This window comes from Pteropus vampyrus, unplaced genomic scaffold (assembly GCF_000151845.1).
Source record: "Pteropus vampyrus isolate Shadow unplaced genomic scaffold, Pvam_2.0 Scaffold186, whole genome shotgun sequence".
NCBI lineage: Eukaryota > Metazoa > Chordata > Mammalia > Chiroptera > Pteropodidae > Pteropus > Pteropus vampyrus.
In genome coordinates this window covers 998,337-1,014,128 of record NW_011888967.1, presented here as the reverse complement: position 1 = coordinate 1,014,128, position 15,792 = coordinate 998,337, and the positions used below count along the sequence as shown (strand labels likewise).

Genomic DNA, 15,792 nt, shown 5'->3' with positions numbered 1-15,792 from the left:
GTAGGTAACAAAAACAGCTATTTCTTTTGAGGGTGTACACACTTTTCAAAGGAAATCATTAAAAATAGCCCAGAGTTGTAGATTAGCTTTTAACAGGTGGAGTTGGTTTTTCATTAATAAAGGTAGAGTTCAAATCTTAAATAAGATGCTAGACTTCAGCACCTTTAAGATTTCCCAACCTGGGGTCTTCAAGCCTCTCAGGCTCTTTTGGTAGTGATGGTGTTGGCAGGCTCTTTTTAGATCTGCAACAACTTTTACCAAAACTTGTAATAACTCAGGCTATCTTAAATGCCCACCATCTCATTAAATAAGTAAGACTGGAATCGATTATCCTTGCTGTTTATCAATGCTGTCTATTATTTATCATTTATTTACATATTGTTTTTACAATAGATGTTGAAAAGTTTATCTTGTTTTGATTATGAATAGAATATATGTTGTTGCAGAAAAATGTATAAATTTTACAAAAATATATTAAATGATGACATCAGCAGAAATGCAGAATCCTACCACAAAAAGATCACCATTGACATTTACGTCTCTTCTTCCAGACTTTTTCTATGAAAGCTATGTTTGGTTTATGTTTAATAACATGGACACAAATTAATATATAACAGATGTAATTTTTTAGAGATTGCTTGGGCTTCATAAGAAAGAAAAAGAATGATAAAGTTACCTGTTTGGGTTACATAATATAATATCATAACAATAGCTTTATTATTGAGTGTATATTACATACTAATCTCTGTACAATGTGCAGTGATGAGTTACCATGATGGCTACATGTGATATCTTACTGTGCTGTCTACCACTTTCAGCAAGCCATGAAGGAACATAGCAGGTCAAACGGCAGGGGTATTGCTCAGCATATTAAACTTCTCTAGACAGAATGCAAGGAAACACTGTATCTAGGAGCAGCCCATAAAGAGATGAATGAAGGTAAATATGTCTGCCTAGATTCCTCCTATCTCCTATTTTATCCCATGGAGAGTTAACATGCTTCCGAGTTGTGTTATCCAGCACCTTCGCTAGGGCATCTCTGTAAGATGCCAGATTTAGGGTCTCTGGAAGTGGCAGAGACCCTAAAACTCTGGGCTTGCAGGTGGTCTACTCTGAGCTATGCTTAGCGCTTCAAGGACAAGTGATTGGTTTGGGCTGGGATGCTGTTGGAGCCATAGGAAAGGAGGGATGTTTGAGAGAATTTGATGAGGGGCACGAGGTTTGTGTCTGATACAGAAATGGACTATGAAAATATTTGTGAATGCTCTGTAACTTTACTACCTAAACTGGAACTCCAGGTGTAAGAGTATCTTCTTTATTTACTCATTTAACTTACCAAGTATACTTAGTGGTCAGTATTTCTCACCTAAGAGCACACTCACTTACACTGCCCACAGTGTATGTAATTAGGATAAAGCCCTATAATGGAAGGCATTTAAAAGGAGACAGGCAAAACACATACAGAGTGGGATGAAACCAGATTTTGTTTTGAATAGGACTTACATGATCAGTTTAGTTTTATTTCAAACATAAGTCCCAAATATAGCCCTTTTGACCTGAGTACTCCATCCCTAAATGGTAAACTAAACATTCATGAAAATTTAATGGTGAGGAAATTAGTACCTTCTTATGTTTCAGACTGTGAAATGGCACCGGGGCACACTTTCAGCAACAGTCAGAAGTGTGTGGATGTGCTGGACCAAGCCTGAAACATTTGCCTCTTCAAACTGTCATCCTTCTCCAAGTCAGCCGGCGGCTGAGACGTTCTGACAAGACACCCTCAGGATGCCACCTAAGAAAGGTATTTCAAAATAAAGACCTGGTTGTAGAATATTTTACCTTCTTTGGAGATTGGGCACTTTGGAAAGTTCTAATTTCCACAATTTTTGTTCTCTCTTTGGGGCTTTCCCCTTTCTATTTTACTGTGGTTAGAGTTCCTTTGTTTCTTAAGAAATCGGGAAAGGTACAGTATTTCTTCAACCTTTTTTCTTTAATGGACATATGACTTCACCCAATAGTAATGCTCAAACTTACTTTCCTTTCATTTAAGAAGACAATGGGCGAAAGCAAAAATACAGAGATTCCAGTACAGCCACTAAAACTCAGAGTACAGTGCATAGCAGTGACCTACTGTCAGATTGCTGTGTGGAACAGCTCAGTGAAGGAGACCTGTTCTACTTCAGTTTGCAAATTAAATATAGTCTGAATTACGTAAAATTGAAAAGGAGAGGAAACAGGATTAGGTAGAGCAACTGAAGAAAAGAGACATAAAAAGCTATTGGGATATTTCTGTGAAGGGACGAGCAATGTGATGAAACACATTTTTTGTTACTGTGACTTGTCATAGAGTTGCATTTCAGTACCATGGAGATAACGTGTGGCATGTTCAGCTGTGATTCTGTGATGCTTACATAGCTTACATTTGGGTCTATTGTCAGCTTCATTTCAGTTCCCAAAACACGAACTGGTAGTATTTTTAAATATGGAAAACCTGGAAATACATCTTTGCTTTTCATCATAGGACTTCTAATCTAGATAGCCTCAGTGCCGTCATTCTTTTATCTTATTTATTTAATCTTAGAGTGGAAAGTGGAGACAGATACCACACTTATGGATAACCTGTTGAAGTCATCCAGCTTCAGGCCTGTTTCTTGAGAATCAAAGAAATATCCTATTTTATATGCTCAATAATTTTATTGACTTCAAACATCTAGATAGTCTTAGGAATATTACTGAAGTAGGTAACAAAAACAGCTATTTCTTTTGAGGGTGTACACACTTTTCAAAGGAAATCATTAAAAATAGCCCAGAGTTGTAGATTAGCTTTTAACAGGTGGAGTTGGTTTTTCATTAATAAAGGTAGAGTTCAAATCTTAAATAAGATGCTAGACTTCAGCACCTTTAAGATTTCCCAACCTGGGGTCTTCAAGCCTCTCAGGCTCTTTTGGTAGTGATGGTGTTGGCAGGCTCTTTTTAGATCTGCAACAACTTTTACCAAAACTTGTAATAACTCAGGCTATCTTAAATGCCCACCATCTCATTAAATAAGTAAGACTGGAATCGATTATCCTTGCTGTTTATCAATGCTGTCTATTATTTATCATTTATTTACATATTGTTTTTACAATAGATGTTGAAAAGTTTATCTTGTTTTGATTATGAATAGAATATATGTTGTTGCAGAAAAATGTATAAATTTTACAAAAATATATTAAATGATGACATCAGCAGAAATGCAGAATCCTACCACAAAAAGATCACCATTGACATTTAGGTCTCTTCTTCCAGACTTTTTCTATGAAAGCTATGTTTGGTTTATGTTTAATAACATGGACACAAATTAATATATAACAGATGTAATTTTTTAGAGATTGCTTGGGCTTCATAAGAAAGAAAAAGAATGATAAAGTTGCCTGTTTGGGTTACATAATATAATATCATAACAATAGCTTTATTATTGAGTGTATATTACATACCAATCTCTGTACAATGTGCAGTGATGAGTTACCATGATGGCTACATGTGATATCTTACTGTGCTGTCTACCACTTTCAGCAAGCCATGAAGGAACATAGCAGGTCAAACGGCAGGGGTATTGCTCAGCATATTAAACTTCTCTAGACAGAATGCAAGGAAACACTGTATCTAGGAGTAGCCCATAAAGAGATGAATGAAGGTAAATATGTCTGCCTAGATTCCTCCTATCTCCTATTTTATCCCATGGAGAGTTAACATGCTTCCGAGTTGTGTTATCCAGCACCTTCGCTAGGGCATCTCTGTAAGATGCCAGATTTAGGATCTCTGGAAGTGGCAGAGACCCTAAAACTCTGGGCTTGCAGGTGGTCTACTCTGAGCTATGCTTAGTGCTTCAAGGACAAGTGATTGGTTTGGGCTGGGATGCTGTTGGAGCCATAGGAAAGGAGGTATGTTTGAGAGAATTTGATGAGGGGCACGAGGTTTGTGTCTGATACAGAAATGGACTATGAAAATATTTGAGATATAGAAATTCTAGTACTTGATGAGATTGAATGCAGAAAGATGAGGGAGAGGAAGTTATCAAAAGTGACTCCCAAGTTTCAGGCTTGGTCAACTTAGTAGAAGGAAATCCCCCCAAAATAAAACAGAAAGGCAGCAGGAAAAAAAAGTTTGGTTGGAGTATGGCTTGATTATCTGCAAGGTATTTTCTGGAGCTTAGGAGGGAAGCGGGTATTGGTGATAGAGTTTGGCATCATCTGGAAGTTAAAATTACTAGAATCACATGGCTTCCCAGGAAGACTATATAGAGAGACAAGAGAATATAGCCAATGATGGCACCCTGGACAACTTCAGCATTTAGTGGTGGGTGAAGGTGGATAAGCCCATTGAAAAGAGAGGAAGGATGGTTCAGAGGGATAAGAGGAGAAAGCCACTGTAAACTCTGAAATGACATACAAAATAAAGGTGGCAAAATAAATGTTGCCATATATTGTTTGGCCATATGAATTTCGTTTTTCAACAATGTGAAGATAAACGTGAGGCCTGCTTGTACAAATTTTTCAAAATTTTAAATTTGTTTTGCTACATTTAAAGATGAATAGATAGCATTGCCTACAATAGATAAATTAGATAGATAGATAGATAGATAGATAGATAGATAGATAGATAGATAGATATAGATAGACAGACAGACAGATGAGTTATGATCATAAATTCTCAAACTTCACTCTTCATTTTTTCGTTTGGTCACTTATTATTTCATTTAACAAACAATTTTATTTTTTTTATGTGCTCTGGGAAGAATATGATATGACAATGTCTTTCTCTCAAAGAGGTTATAGATTAACCTTTGTGTTCAGGGTGGTGCCAAACAATTAGCTAAACAAAACCAGAATCAAAACATCGCTTTACAAGCCAGAGTGGGCCTTTTAAAATTAAGAGCACCGATGCACTTGTCTTTAACTTGGCCTGAGCTTTCAAAATTTCTCTCACATGGACAGCACATCAGTGATAATTAAGGAATGATATTCCTCAGAGTGATAAAAGAGTGACACTTTTATTTTCATTTCTTTCATTCCATTTTAAAAAGGTCTTAATGAGGTATAATTTATGCACACATTTAAAATGTACAATTTGACAAGTTTTAACAAATGTATGGATGCTATAAGAACAACCACAATGAAAAATTTCATTGCCGCCAAATGTTCCTTATGCCTCTTTGACATAAATCTACACATTCAACCCTCATCTCCTATATACTCCACTTCTGATCCCAAGCAATCCCTAATCTTTTAGTCACTGGATTAGTTTGCATTCTATAGAATTTAATGTCAACGGAAACATATAGTAAGTATTCTTTTGTGTCTGGCTTCGTACATTTAGCATAATGCTTTCAAGATTCATCCATATTATTAGATGTGTCAGTAGTTTGTTTCTTTTTATTGCTGAGCATTATTCCATTGCAGGGGTGTATCACAGTTTATTTATTCACTTACTAACCAGCTGAAGAGTATTTTAGTTGTTCCTGATTTGGAATAAATTGGAATGAAGCTGATATGAATATCTGAGTAAAAGTTTTTTTGGTGTGAATTTATGGATTGGAATTGCTGAATTAAATGGTGTTTGATTAACTTCATGAGAGTCTGCCAAATTGCTTTCTAAAGTGGCTATATGATTTCATGTTTTCACCAGCAGTATATGAAAATTCTCGTGATCCACATTATCACCAAAAGTTGATGTTGCAAGTAAATTATTTTAAATTTAGCCCTTTTGTGAAAATGTATAGTAGTATCTCATTGTGGTTTTAATTTGCATTTTACTAATGACTAATGATGTTTAATGTGTTTTTATGCTATTTTTTTTCTTTTGTCCCTTTTAGTCTCTGTTCTTTATTCTCTTTTCCTACATTCTTTTGATTAAGTATTTTTAAATTCCATTCTATCTCTACTATTGATATATTAACTACATCTTTTTTCATTGTTATTCCATTTAAATGGGTTTACAATATACATCTTTAACTTATCACATTTGACCTTTAAATGATAATGTATTATTTTACACATATTTTAAGAATCTTTCAACGATAAAATTTCATTTCTCTCTCTTATAATTTGTTTTGTGTGTGTGTGTGTGTGTGTGTGTGTGTGTGTGTGTGCACGTGTGCGCGCACACATGCGCATAGCTGTTTATTATTTTTATCTGCTAATTCTATCATATGTCATTTCTGGATCTGTTTCTGTTGATTTATTTGATTGCCCTCCTGATTGGGAGGCATTATTTTTCTTACTTTTTTGCTTACCTGGTAATTTTTTAATTCACTTTTGGAAATGTTGAATTTTACATTTTTGGATTTTGGATTTTTTTTGTCTTCCTTTATATAGTGTTAGATTATTTTCTGGGATGCAGTTAAAGTACTTCGAATTAGCTGGATGCTTTTGAGAGTTGCTTTTAAGCTCTCTTAGGGCTAATTTGGTCTAGGCAATAACTTTCCGAAGACTCTAACCAATGCTCCATGAATTAAGAGATCTCTCCTCTCTGACTGGTGGAAAACCTAAACTATTTCTGACTCTTGTGAGCTCCAGAAACTATGCTGCCCACTCTTCTCTCGTGATTCTTTTCTTGGTTGTAGTAGTAACCACACATGTATGCATACATTAGTACTCGGCCTCAGTTTGAAAGGATTTGTCTGCAGATCTCGAGAGCTTTCTTCTCTGTAGTTCCTTTCTGATATTTTATCCCATAAATTATGGCTGCCTTGGACTCCTTAAAATCATAACTGTGTCTCCTCAACTCAGCAAGATCAGAAGCCTCTGTTTGGGTTCCCCTTCCTGTGTTGCAACCTAGAAACTCTCAGGCAAAATGATCAGGCAATGTCAGGGCTTACCTTATTTGCTTCCCTTCTTTCAGAGATCATTGTCTTGGGCTGTTTGTTGAGCAATGTCTGAAAAGAGATGTTTCATATATTTTATCTGATTTTTAGTTGTTTATGGTAAGAGAATTAATGCATTCTGAGTTACTTTATTGTAGCTGGAAGTAAAATTCCAATACTGAGATTACAGTATGCTTGGGCTTAATTATTTGAGAATTCTCTTTAGTTATCATAACTTTTAGATAATGTAAGCAGGTAAATAAGAATATCTTCAAACATTTTTCTGCTTTGGAGACATTCTTACAAGTCTGCTTTTTAGCCAGTGATATGGATTTTTTAGTATCTGAGTTTCTTATGCCAATTTTAATAAATATTGGGTATATCCATATGTCATACTATAATGGAAAAAGAAAGATGAAATTCCACTCTTGTCTGATGTCTTCATAGGTTGTAGAGGGACCTGAAGGAGGGTCATGAAGTCTATAACTCTATTAAGTGAGACAACAGTAAAATGTAGAGATTTATATTTACTAGTACTAGTACTATTATTAAATTATCCTTTTATTTCTTTATGTTTGAACAACTTGTGTACCTTTAATTTTAATGCAATTAACACATTTATTGATTATTGAATACAATGAAAAGTATAACAGACACTCCTTGATTTTAAGAAACTCATAATCTATTTGAAGAGATAAGACAAATACATAGAAAATGTTAAAAAGCAGTATAAGATCATAATGAGAAAGAGGATTGGGTGTAGGATATGAAGTGTAGATTGAATTGTAGAGGCAATATACACTATGCACTTTTTGTTTTTTCCAACTCTTTAATCTTTTTCTATGGCTCTCTAATGAAGATTCTTCAATTTATCCAGATCATCTCTTGGATGCAGAGCTAAAGCATTCAGCAGATATGAATCTGAGCAACTGAGTACGTTTAGATGATTACATCAGATTTATGACTGCTACAGTTCTGTGTTTATGCATCTCAAACCTGTTCTTGCTCTTATCACTATACCATGTCTTTATCTCTTGGCAGTGTGGGTAATAGAACAAATGTTGGAATTATGCAGACCCAGGTTTGAATTCTTTCTTCATTTCTTGCAGGCTTTAGATCTTGAGTAGATGTATTAGTTAAGGTCAATTTGATTAAAGAACATATTTCAGCTTACCTAGCCTAAGCTAAAAAATAGGAGAGATTGGGGACTCATAAAATCCACAAGTTGGAATTAAGTTGAGTCTCAGGCTCAGCTAGAACCAGAGACTGAAACATAGTAGCAAACCCAGAAAATTCTCATTGTCTCTTACCTCTGAGAATCTGCTTCATTTTTTTTTTCCTGGCTGCATATGATTTTCTCTCTTTTATAGTAGACATGACAGGTAAGACTGAGGCTAAGAGTGCCTAAAGCTTTCATTTTCTCAGTAATGTGGGTGAATAAATATGCGTATATTTATGTCAGGGCACAGTTCTCAGAAAATGTTAGGAAGTTGGTACAAAAGTTCCCATAAAAGCAGAGTAACTGGGATAATAAAATGGTCGTAGTTCACTATAACTAATCATTTCAGCTCTTTTCATCTAACTTACTTATATGTACAAGATCCTCCATAAATATTAACTTTCTTTACCTTTTCTTTCTTTACAGTCAATTTTCACTCCATCCTAAACAATTTTCTGCTGAGTATATAACATGTACTATCTACAAATAGGAATATGTCTTGATTTGAAATTATTCAAATATTATTCAATTATTCAATTATTAATGTTTTCATAATTTATCAAGACAAGTATTCATACATTCCTCTTGGGCAAAATAGATGCAGTGGAAAGTAACGGAGATTAGGTGATTTTGATAATTCTTCACCCAAGAAGGTTTTTACCAGGTTGAAGATTGTATAGCTACAGAGGCTGCCTGTGGGGTGAGCTCTTGGGGTAATACCCATGGGAGTTTTGCAAAAGACCCTTAGGAGAACACATTAAGCAGGTCAAGAAACCATAATGTGCGAGTTCCCTTAGAGCAAAAGGGATGGTTCTGAAGAATTCACAAATTTTCCTATGCAGTAGCCACAGATGGGCCACAACAAGGCACGGTGGCCACCCAATGTGAGCAGAATGCTTAACTTTTTTGCCCTTTCAATACTTAATCTACTGTTCCAGGCCATGCGAGAACCAGAAGCCACATAGTGAGTGGAGAAGGAGGCATAAGTCAGGAAAAATGGTCAAAGAGATGCCTCTATTCCATCCCCCACATCAGTCTCTGTGGTTCTTGGCATGAGTGAAAAGAAGGAAATGCTTCGAATAGAATATGAAATTGAAGTTTTAATTTAGATTGGACTGGATATTTTAATACCTTAAGACCAGAAAATGAATATGAATTATCAAAGTGATATGGTTCTTATAAATGTAAATGACCAGAAAGCTATAGAATCTGCCTAAAATATTATTGAGGGCTGGGAAAGTGAAATCTGATGGAGCCTGATTAAAGGTAGCATTTATTTACCCTTTCATGAAGGTTCATTTATTGAGGTGAACTACAATTATAGTTAGTATGGCACATAATACGTTTTGATATAAATATCCAGTTCTTCCTTTTAAGGGAACTAGTTAGAACCTTGAAGTAAGATAGCTAAGGAATTTCTTATGGGGTGGTATGGCTCATCTACCATCTGTGTGCTCCATTCTGCTCCTGTCTAATCTTAGCTGAGATATCTGTTTGTGACTTCAGGGCCTTAATTACCTGTGACAGAGAGTTCACAATCGTTGCTTTCTAACTCATGATGCTACAGGTTTCTTCTGCTCCTGAGGGCTAATGGTCTATCTTATTCCTTATGTCTGTTCTTTCTCCTTGAGGGGAGAGTCGTCTACGACTTCCCTGTGTAGATTGAAGAGGCCTTTTGCCCCCTTGATATTAATGCTATCTTCTGTTTAAAGTCTAAACTGAAAATGGGTCCCTCATATATGCAACACCATGACACTTCTTGGGTAATAACTAATTCAACAGCCTCACAACAATAGTAGACAATTTTTTTTTTTAACCCCACAACCAATATTGTGTGCAAGTTAAGCTTACAACTAGCCCAAGCCTTAACATATGAAGATTTTGCCAAGTGGAATTCTCTACTTCAAATATACTTCCTTATCACTGAAATTACTGAGTTACATTCAGGTCAGTTCTCCAGTTTTTTTTTAAACGTTTGGTTTATGAGAGGCATTGACCAATACAATGGCATCTCCTCCTCTAATTCTATCTGCCTTCGAAAATATGTTTTGACTCAAATAAGTTTTCCTGCCTTCTACTTCTGCTCCAACTCCACAAATACACAACAGTTTTCAGAGTTCTGGAGCTTCTCTGACTCCACACGAAAATTTTGCTTATAGATATATATTGATGATACTAACCTTCCACTGAATACTTAGAAAATAAATGTATTATAGTTTTAAGAATACATCTCTAAATGTATTCTTCCTGGTTCTTTCTGGAAACCATCTCCTGTACTCTGCAAAAGATACTTGCCAGTTCCAGTCAAAATTATGAAGTAGCCCAAGATTTGTGTTGTCCTGTGCTTTCCTATATTATAAGAATACCACTGTGACCTAGGATCTAATAGTCTAAAGCTCTGTCTTCTACTTTTCATTTTAGCTGGCTTTCATCCAGGCATTTGGGTGAAAAATATCAATACATTATTTTTACACTTGAATGTAAATTATAGGTAGTTAAAAGTGTGCTTTTCAGTTTTCAGCCACAGCTCATATTTTTTCAGGTCTTGCCTAATTCCTAAAGTATCATTCCATTATGTTTCTTCTTTCATCAGAAAGCTTAGATGTTTCTGCATTGCTGCTATGTGACATTTAGAATTCCTAAACAGGTATGTCGTGATCTTCTGCCATTTGAAGTTAGTCTTACTTTGAACTCATATCTAATCTGTTTGGTCTGTTCTCCATTCCCTGCATGCCTGGCACATTTTCCAATATCTATATTTTATTTTATTGAAGTAATCACGTTAGCCTCTTTTAATCTTTGGTTATCATCACTCTATCCATCTTTAAGTCTCAGTTGATTACCACGTCTTCTGTGCTGCTTTTCTGGATTTCCTCAGTGATGTTAAGTATGCATCATTTACATGTCATTCTTCTTCAAGTGCTTTGGAGTGGAGATGTTATATATGTCCCTAATATGGATATGACCATTTTTTCCAGACCAAATATTGAGACATTTGGCCACATCATTTTTTTCTCAATTTATGTTTTTATATATATATATTTTAAAATTTTATTAAATTAAATTTTATTTTGTAATTTTTTTCTTTTCAAATTTACAAGCTTGTAAAAGTACAAGGATGAGGTGAGCTTGTTGTGGTCACTTGGCTAGTTGCCATGCTCACTGATGGTTTGTGTCTGCTGGCTGGCACGTTATAGCCCTAGACAAAATCTATGCGAGGAACCAGATTATGATGCCTACATTTGGGAAGTCCATAATCAGAGCCAAAATAGATTGATAGACTTGAAAGATATTTCAGCCAGGTCTGATGGAACATTCCGGATTTTCAGGCAGGAAGAAAACATGGGAATGGCTTGCCTTCTCCAGATTCTAAATCTCTTTAGGTGGTTATTGTTTAATAAGCATTAACATCACTTCGTTGGCTTCAAATTTTCTGTGCCTCTTTTTTTGAACACTTCCTCTCTTTTGACCCCTTTGTTTTCAAGTATATTAATACTATTATTTTAGCTACTTATTCTCTCCTGGGAGCCATTCTGTCGCTTTAGGAAGCCTTTGCATGTGTCAGAGCTCATCTTTTATGTTTTGATGTTTACTGTCACTCAAAGGTTTTGTTTTGTTTTGCTTTAATGATATGTGAGAAAGTGTACTCACTTAATAAGCTATGCATTTAACAATTCGTTGGTTTTTTTAATAATGAAAAACAGAAAATTTCACAACATATCATAGCTAGCAAAGTATTTGTAATCAGCACTCTTCCAGAAATTTCAGGACATATCATTATATTACTAATTACATTGGAAGATCTGGGGAAAAAAGGGGCATGCCTAACTTTTAATTCAATATAGCCCCACGAGAATAGTTAAGACTTAGTAAATAGTTATTGAGGGAATGGTAGACTGTACGAACAAGTACATGGATAAGACATTTATAAGACACCTCCTGAGACCTGCTTTTTGGTGGATATAGGCAATTCTAGTCTGGGGCCCCGCTCCTTGTTTTTATCTCCTGCTTATAAGGGGTATTAGAAAAGGAAGTTGGCCTCTGGTATTGTTTTCCTTAGCAGGTTATATGGGATCAAAGGTCGAACTTAAGGAAGTAGGTCTATTTTTAGACTCCATGACTTATTTAGATAAGTTGTTATAGAAAGTGGTACAAAGATATTTCAAGTGTAGAATATCACATCCAGAGTGCTTTAACACTGCATTCAAACATCCTGGGAGGAGATGGGTAGGAGCATCTGCAAACTGAAATAAACCATTGCAAGCTCCTCTTTGGAATCCACAAGTCTGGCAACTGGTGACTCGGATTGTGAGTCAAGAGACCTGAATGTTATGTCTGGCACCATGATGCCACCTTTGTTTATAGACTTAGAGATTAATATCACAAACCTTTAATAGTTGTTTCTTTTAAAAAATTTGTTAAACTTTTTGTTCCCCAGTGAATTTCTCCTGGTCCATGTCTAGGTGTAGGTGAGGGTGCCTGATACTTGTGACCTGTTAGCACCGACTGTTAGGAGGGAAAATTTGCCCATTCAGGAATGAGTGACATTTGCTTTCTCTATGAAAAGGAATGTCCTGTGTAATGGCATTCAGGAGAAGGGAACACCACTTGCAGTTCCCTGCTATGGTTCCTCTCAATCTTGCAGTTGCATCTCCTCTGAATGGAGGAGGCTTGGGTTACATGAGGGACAGAGCTACCGGACTGCATGAATGCTGTAGTGAGAAGGTGGCAAATTAAAATATCAGAAATTTCAAGAGGAAAGATTTATAATACCTACCTACCTTAAAATGTATTTTGATATTAAGTGGTATGAAAAATGTAGTTAAGGAAAATACAGAATCTTTTAAGGAGATTAGGGCAGAGCCCTGAAGAAGCAGTCCTAATCTATCTGGCAAGTCTCTATTCCCTTCCTTGCCTGTGCCTCCTTCTTCTTTGTGACTTTGCTCATAATCTTCTTTCCTCTTAGAAAAGTTTCCTATACTAATCTGAAGGCCCCAGGCCTTGGGAAAATGTAATAAGTCTGAGATTGGAAGGAAGTTATTGATTGGTAATATCTGTATTGTTCATCGATGGATTGGTTTGTTTATTATTCATTCACTCATTCATTTATGCACTCATTTATGCCACAGATATTTACTGAGTGCTTACTATTTGCCAGATATTAAGGACGAAGAGTTGAAGATCATAACAGTCTTATGAGATTGTTTTCATGATTTGTTGAAATGGAAACTGATGCTCAGAGAGGTTAAAAAGTTGCCTGTAGTCACACTTTTTGAAGTGGCAAAGCTTGGTTTTGAAATCAGGTCTGTCTGATTCCAAGAACAAAACAGTTCTCCTTCAACTAAGATGTACAGACCTTCTTAGTGCTTTACTTGTCTTCGTAGACACTAAGTATATTCTTGCTGATCGAATGAATTAATGGATAAACTATCTAGACCTGCCTTCCCGGAGCTTACTAGCTTGTGGGGAAAATAAACAGTGGCTCAATTAAATAACTAGATAACATAATACCAGGTGGTGACAGTGCTATGAAGAAAATTAAAGCAGGGTAGGAAAACTAATGCTAACTGATAGTTTTTGGTTGTCTGGCTGCTTTGGTATCCTCAGTGATGTGAGAGTGACAAAGGAAACTTCCAGGGTTGACTTTCAGGTTAGGGCAGTTTTCTACCTCACATCTCATCCATGCCCTCTCCCTTTGGCCTCTGAGATCTGACCCCTAAAATCTGCAGTGTAAGTCAGCTTTCTTCCTCTTATTTGCCACTGCGTGCACTACAAAAATGTATGTGCACTACATCCCTTCCCTAGAAAAACCAGAAACCTCTTCTGGGTTTTTTTTTTTTTTTTTCGTTTTTGTAATGTTGTAGAGATCTTTCATTTGCTGATGTCCCCTCTTCCCTTTGTCTTGTAGGTGTATATTCTTAAAAATTCCTGTACTACCACATGTAGTTGGATTTGGGGAAGTACTAAAGACAAACACCTACATACAATTCATCATATTTAAATGGATTTATCCACTTAGTCTGTTTCAAATTGAGGTAGTAATATAGACATCGCTGTTTTTTTCTCTGTGGACTCTGGACATTTTTAATCCTTGTAATTTTTAAATTGTTTATGAGTAACATGGTCAGGTAACAGCACCTACTGTTATAAATTCCACACCCACCTGCATTTTCCCCAATGGAGTTGTCCTTTCTCTCTACCAATTCTACTCTATTTTAGAGATTCAGTTTAAGTCTCAGAGTGGTCCACAAGGGCCTCCAGTAATTTGTCAATTGCAGTTTAGGTTTTCCTACCTAGTAACAGTTCTTGCAGAGGTTTCTGCCCCAGTAAATGTGAGTCTCTATATCTTCCTAACTGTCTCTCCAATTTTGGGGACTGCCATTTGCCCTGTGACTTCAGTTCTCTGACAGATCTAAGAAGAGTTGATTTTTCAGTTTGTTCAGCTTCATTCTTGTTGCTGGAATGGGAGTGACAGCTTACAAGATTCTGCTACCTGGAGACTCAGTTTAAGTCTGTATCTTTCATGTAGCTTGTTCTGACCATTTCAGCTCCTTGTGATACTGCCTTTCCTTCAGCTCTTATTCTTGACATTAAATATCAGGGAAATTAATTATGTTCATCCTACAACAAATGTTTCATGGGTGCATAGCTTGTCTTCAAACTAAACTGGGACCTCCTGGAATGAAAAGAAAATATCTTACTTGCTTTATTGTTCCCCAGGTTTCATTAGAATAATGTAGATTTGAGTGCCTTCTGTATACCAGACATTACCACATATATTTTACTTACTTAATTATCACAACAGTCTTATGAGATTGTTTTCATGATTTGTTGAAATGGAAGCTGATGCTCAGAGAGGTTAAAAAGTTGCCTGTAGTCACACTTTTTGAAGTGGCAAAGCTTGGTTTTGAACTTGGGTCTGTCTGATTCTAAGAATTAAACAGTTCTCCTTCAACTAAGATGTACAGACCTCCTTAGTGCTTTATTTGTCTCCGTAAACACTGAGTATATTCTTGTTGATCGAATGAATTAATGTATAAACTATGTAGACCTCTTTCACTACTGTTTTCTTCTCTGTAAAGTGAGAATTATGGCAGGAGCTTGACTTAAGAATAAACTAGTCAACTGAGGTCTCTTATTTTGTCAACTAAGAAAAAGTGGAATTAATTGGCTAATACCGTCTCCCATCACTTTTCTTTAAACTTCTAGAATGTTCTAGAAGCATTTTTCTGAGCTGGAACATTTTAGCCACTACTAAAGAAAGCACTGTTAACATTTTATGAGTTAGCTTCTTTCTTCCTAACACTGTGGGATAAAATGTTTTTTACTAAATACTGGCTGCTCTATTCCTGTTTTTTTTTTTTTTTTTTCATGATGTTTTATAATTCAGGCCTTCTTTACAGAGACACTGGAGTATGTTTTATAACTCCAAGGGTAAGCAAAGAAGAGTTTGTGTGAGCTCCTAGGAGACATAGCTAAGCAGTAACCTCTGACTTTCTGTAGCTTTTCTTCAAAATTTTCCCCACTTTTTATCTCCCTAAATCTCATTCTCAGAAACAAAAACAAAACACGACTTTGTCATTTGAAAGATAATATACACTACTATAATAATTTGGAAAATAAAGATAAGTCTAAAGGAGATGAAAATAACTTCTCACAATTTCATCATTTAGGTATGGCTGCTAACATTTTGGCATACTTCAGTCTATCTCCCTCTTTATTTTTTCAG

At 35.8% G+C, this 15,792-nt stretch overlaps 1 protein-coding gene across 1 annotated transcript in view; it reads left to right on the top strand.

Moving 5' to 3' along the window:
• The first annotated feature begins 1,641 nt into the window (after positions 1-1,641).
• Positions 1,642-15,792, top strand: part of TMC1 (transmembrane channel like 1) — a 128,963-nt gene continuing 114,812 nt past the window's right edge. The window contains exon 1 of the mRNA XM_011371262.2: positions 1,642-1,801. Coding sequence (XP_011369564.1) covers positions 1,786-1,801 — 16 coding nt within the window. The 5' untranslated portion in view covers positions 1,642-1,785. The remainder of the gene's footprint in view (positions 1,802-15,792) is intronic.